Below are 5,627 nucleotides of genomic sequence, written 5' to 3'. Positions count from 1 at the left end.
TGTGCGTATATTGCATTTAGATAGATGGATAGGTCGAATACAAGAAAACAAGGGAAATAAGAAACATCTCCAGCAGGTTCCCCAAAAAAGAGTGCAAATCAGAAGAACCTCCAATGGATTCCCCACCATGGATGTGGTACACACTGGTCCTTATCCTTACGGATTGGCGAGGCAATTTTTCGCCCTTACCTTCAGAGTCTCCTGGAATTACATTTACAATCCTTATCATCTGGGACTTCTGTGCAAGATAACATGTTTGCTTGCAATGGGACAAAGCACTTATCATCACCTCCTTTCTCCCAAGGCTCTGTGTATCCGTGTCTGTGTCTGTGCCTGCCAGGAGACCTTCAGGAGGGCAGATGTTCTGAGCAGCGGTAACTGCTCGGTGCACAGCACGATGCGTTACCTCTCGGTGAATACCATTGCAAGTGGTAATAGCACAAGTTGCTCAAGGGTTGTGCTGGGTATTTGAATTACAGAGGCCTTTTTCCTTTGCTGCTGGAGTCAGCGCAGATGTTTCCACCGACCTCGGTGAGGGAGGGCTGAGCCCAAGCCAGGAACTCAACACAGGATTTACTGATGCTTCTCTGTGCCTCATCTTTGTCTCTAAGATCTTGTTGCTGATTGTGATAGCATATTTGGTAAATAGAGTTCCTTACTTCAAGGCTTAGGAGCTCCAGCAAATCTGCACAGAGCTTGTTCAAGAACATCAGTTCCAGGGCTGCATTTTTCCCTGTCAGGTTTCCCGATCTTGGAAACTTCTCACCTCCGCTCTGTTTCACTGTAAGCCTTGGCAATGCCTCCCCGTCTTTTATGCAACAAGAGGACTGAAGGCCATGTGCTCTTTCCTGGCCATGTTGTCCATCATTCTGTCTGCAGGACATGTTGTGCTTGGCACATTCCGGTTTAAGCCCAGGGAAATCAGCTGCAGTGCTTTCTTACCTCCAGCCTTCTTCACCCACTCACCGTCGCTCATGGTGGTGTCGATGTTGCTGCTGATGGCCCTCAGTAGCTTTGTGTCCAGCCGTAGCCTTCTGCCATACAAGTCTGAAACCCACATCACTGTCCCGGCCACTCTTGTCTCCACATGCCGAGCTGACCCCACTCTACGCTTTCAACAGGCAGGAATGTCAGCGTCTCCAGGTTTTTGGCAACTAAATCAGTTCTGTAGCTCTGATTTGTCTAAACCACATCTGGTGCCTTCAATCCTCCGATCTCTCCTGTCCCCTCACAGCTGCGCAGTTGGAAGCACAAAGAGATGGAGGCTCTTACTTTCCCCCCACTGATGTGCACGTTTTTACTGTGCGTGCTGGTTCCTAATCACTGTCTTGCAACAGTGAGCTGAATGACTTTAAATACATGTCGTTTAAATAAAGTGTTAAAACTCAAACCTTCTCAGTTTCCCCCAGTGCTGTATTGCATCTGTATTTCTATTCAGTAGACCCCCTCAAAATATTTTTGTTTTGAGACCTCTTATGCTTTATTGCCAAACACTGCTATAACCCCTAGTTTGCTCTGAAAAAATGAGATCAGACAAGAGCATGAGCTGGCTCCTTCCCAGCCTGGACCATGGTCATGAGGCTGTGCCTGTGAGCTTGCAGGGTGCAGCAACACAGGGTGAGGAATACGTGGGTACCCCTCTCACCCCACCCACGCTTTCTTCCACCTTTTAACTCTGTGAGTCCTAAAAATCAGGCTTGCATCCACGGCTTTACCCCAGCACGGTGGGTCTGGGCTCCACATCAGCAACATTCCTCTGGGGCACAGTACTGAGCACCCAACTCTGTGTCCCAAACAGAGGTCACGAGGGGGACAGAAAAGGGCAGGACCAGGATGTAACGTGGCCCTGGTGACTGACTTGTCCCAGTTGCTTCTAAGGTACATAATAAATAACCCCTAGAGTATTGCTAACCCACTAATGGTCCTGCAGGCTGTACCAATACTGTATCAATAGTGGCCATTGAGTCTCAGTCACCTCAAGGGAGGCTTTGCACCGTGCACAGTTTTGGACAGGACCTGACTTCACTGGTCCATAGCACCGTGTGGAACATTTAGACCCTGGTACCCCATCTTCTGTGGGGTGAGGACCAAACAGAAAAAGAGGATCCTGATTTCAATTAATTTTTTGATGACTGAACTGCACCCTCCTCTTGACTTCTCTTGGCTTAGCTTTGGGGATGGGCAATGTGCTCCTCTATGCCCTTGGCAGGCTCTCAGTCACTATCACAGTACAAATAACAATAAAATATGACTGGAAATTGTAGAGCAAATATACTCTGCGCAGCAAGCACTAGTAGTAAAAGCTTGGCAGGTTGATGGCTTTATGGATGCAGTCAGAGCCCTTCAGGAGTTTAACATTTAGCTGGGACTTGTGCTTTCCTTGCAGTGCATCCCAGAAAGGCACTGGGACAGGCAGTAAAACGCACTTTAATCTAATACTGAATTTTCCACTATGTCTTCTTTTTCTTGCATTTATTCACTGCCTATAATTTAGAAAATTACTTTTAGAAGGAACAGGTAAATACCACTTTGTGGTATTTGAAATTTCCAACGCAAATCTGATTAAGAGCTTCATTTCCTGAATTAGGAACAAATTAACTTGATATCCCCACAGCACAAAGCAAAACAATATTTGTAAATAGCAGCTCAAGATATTTATGGGGAGGTGTGCTGGTGTGGGTGGCAGGGTTTGGGTGGTTGCGGGGGTGGCCAGGAAGAAGGGCTAGGGCTGCCCTGTGCTGGACACAGAGCATTCCAGATGGGTCCATGCACCAAAGCTGAGCCAGTGATGAGAGTTTGTGGTCTCTTTGTGAAAATATATCTAAGAAAGGGCAGAAAGTGTCAGACCGAGAGGCGAGTGAACAAAAAGAGTGAGAAACAGCAAAGGGAACTCCAAGGTCAGAGTAGCAGCGGTTGCTCCACTACGGTAGAAGCACGTCCAGCAAAGAGACTGTGGGTTGTGGAGCACCCACACCAGAGCTGATTCACCCTCGAATGGGCTGCAGCCCGTGAATAAGCCCATGCCAGGTCAGATAGATCCTCAAGGGACTGCGGCCCATGGGGCACCCACACTGCAGCAGGGACACCCCAAAAGGGAATGCAGCCTCTGCATCAGCCCATGGTGGAGCATTGGAGATGAGTGAGAAAAAAGTGGTGGCAGAGAGAAACCATCGTGTTCTGACCCTGACCTCGGCCAGCCATCACTTCACTGAGGGGAAGCTGCCCAGGACAGCTTGGGGAAAGCAAGCAGAGACCCCACAAGCCCCCAGGACCCTCGTAGTCACATGGACGATGAGACACCACATACAACACGAGCTTGCTGGATGAGGGGATTTTTCCCCTGTGATTGCAAAAGCCAGGCCAGGGGTACGACAGCTACAGACACGCTAGTAAAACACGTCTGACTTTGTTGTTGTGCCACAGAAATTCATCAGTCTGAACAGGAATCTCTTTTTGCAGTAGTCCAGGTTTATAAATATGTCAGCTATAGAGCAAAACACAATTCTTATTCTAAGGCTTGGAGAAAATAAAGGAAGTAGGTACATTAGTTCAGCAGAAGTATTTATTTCTTTTTTTGTGCTGTATTTGCAGTACTGACCTATGAATCAGATCCACAGCAGGCTAGCACATCAATAAACTCAGGCAACAGAAATCTCATTTAAGTCGTACAGAGGACAATCACAGCCAAAAAGACAGGTAAAAAATCAATGTTCACAGGTGTTTGTGCTCTTCCCTGTGATCCCGGGAGCTGCTTGCCTGAGCCCCTAGTGCAAATAGGGAAGGAAACAGGACTCTGCCTTTGTTGTCAAGGGGTAATAAGGTCTAACCTTACCCTTGCCTAGGCTGTCCTCATGACATGAGCTTTCCTCATGTTGGAAAACGTGAGCAACCCTCCTGCGGGCAAATGAACGGAGGCTGGGAGCAGGTGTGGGGCTCTGGGATGGTTTGTGCCAGCGCCACGTCCCCAAGCACTGGGCATCACACATCTCTCTCATCCCTTTCCTGGCAGTGAGGGTCAGCACCTCAAACCTCACTTCTCTCCCACCTGCCTGACAAGACAAGAGAGTTTGGCCCCTCTTTCCCCCACCTGCTTCAGTTAAATAGTCTCCCAGGATCAATAGCTCTTTGGAGAGGACCTGCAGGCTACCAGCTCACTTCCTTAGCACACAAAAAGAGAAGAAACGCAGCCTGTGGAGCTCAAATAAGAATGTTATTTACCTCCATCTCACTATCAGCACGGTGACGTCAAAGCTGAGATAGCTCATAGCTACACAGCCTGACCTCTGGGTTTAGCTCTCTCCTCAGCCTGCGAGGTTTTGCTGCTTGTTGCAGCAGCGATGAGATGAAATGCTGCCATTTTCAGCACACACGTACAATCCTCTCACAGTTCTCAAGTCCTAAATCTGGAAAGATTCAGCAGAAGTGGTGGGAGTTTTTTAAGTGGATCAGAGTTACGTGCCCAGGGTCAATTCCTGTGGCCTACCATGGGCTGCAATGCGCGTGTGCTTTTGTGTGGATATCCATACATACTCCTGTGGATGGGGTGTGCAAGAATTTAGATTCTCTTGAGAGAAAAATGCCATGAGCACAATGGATCTAGTTCGTTTTGATACCATACACCATGGGGAAAATGGGAGGTAGAAGTTAGCTATCAAGATGTGCATGTGAGATACAACATGGCAACAAAACCTATGGATGATTGAGGAGAGAACTACAGGGGTGTAGAAGACCAGGATGACTCGGATGTGGGAGAGGCGGGTCCTAAATACCTTCAATCTGTCCTCTTTCCATGCTGAGCCTAACAAGGTCCTCAGGATCCTGAGGTACAAGTCCCCGATGAACAACAGCTCCAAGCCCACAATGAAGAGAACCGCAATGATGTTACTGAGCCTGGTGTTGGCACGGGCCACCTCCACCGCTGCCATGTGTTTGCAGTAGGGGTGGGATATGGTGTGGGAGCAGCAGTATGGCAGGAGACAGAGAAAAAGCAGGGGCAACATGAGCCCAGCTACCCGGGCTAGAGCCAGCAACCCATTCTTGACTACCAGGGAGATGGTCAGGATGGAGGTTGTGGATGAAGGGGCTGCAGATGGCAAAATACTTGTTGAAAGCCATGGCTGACTCCATGATTGTGGAGAAAAAACACCTGCACAAGACAGTCACTGAAGGTGATCTCCTGGGCATTGAGCCAGAAGTTGCTCAGCATTTGAGACATGGTGGTCAGCGACAGCACCAAGTCAATGACAGCCAGCATGGAGGGGTAAAAAACAACATGGATGTGTTGAGACATGGCTCCATTTCATCATGTATGAGAGAGTGCTGTTCCCAAGGAGGGCTACGGCGAACACTGTGCTGAGTGGGAATGCCAGTCTCCTTTCAGTAAAATACAATAGAGAGAATCATTAAACTTTGCAAAACATACCCAAATTGTGCTACTTTCTTTGCAACTCCCTTATAATAGGTAAAGTTGATTTGCTGTTTTTCTTGTTACTAAATCATGGTGAGGTCAATGTCTTCTGGATCAGCACTCATTTACAAATCATTCACTGAAGTTCATGGATGCTTTAGGATCCTCAGATGAAAGGTTACATTATAATACAGCCCTAAGAATCCAGGCAGCTAGCTGG

General features: G+C 48.0%; 1 protein-coding gene across 1 annotated transcript; it reads right to left on the bottom strand.

The window, feature by feature from the left end:
* Positions 1-811: 811 nt before the first annotated feature.
* LOC104271588 (olfactory receptor 52K2-like) lies at positions 812-5,115 on the bottom strand. Its single transcript, XM_009866301.1, is given in 4 exon segments — positions 812-873; positions 943-1,111; positions 4,614-5,066; positions 5,068-5,115. Coding segments are annotated over 4 exon segments (732 nt in total).
* Between the last annotated feature and the right edge of the window lie 512 nt (positions 5,116-5,627).

The sequence above is a fragment of the Apaloderma vittatum genome, unplaced genomic scaffold (assembly GCF_000703405.1).
Source record: "Apaloderma vittatum isolate BGI_N311 unplaced genomic scaffold, ASM70340v1 scaffold14093, whole genome shotgun sequence".
NCBI lineage: Eukaryota > Metazoa > Chordata > Aves > Trogoniformes > Trogonidae > Apaloderma > Apaloderma vittatum.
Note: the sequence above shows the minus strand (reverse complement) of the source record. Positions and strands in the feature narration are given on the sequence as shown.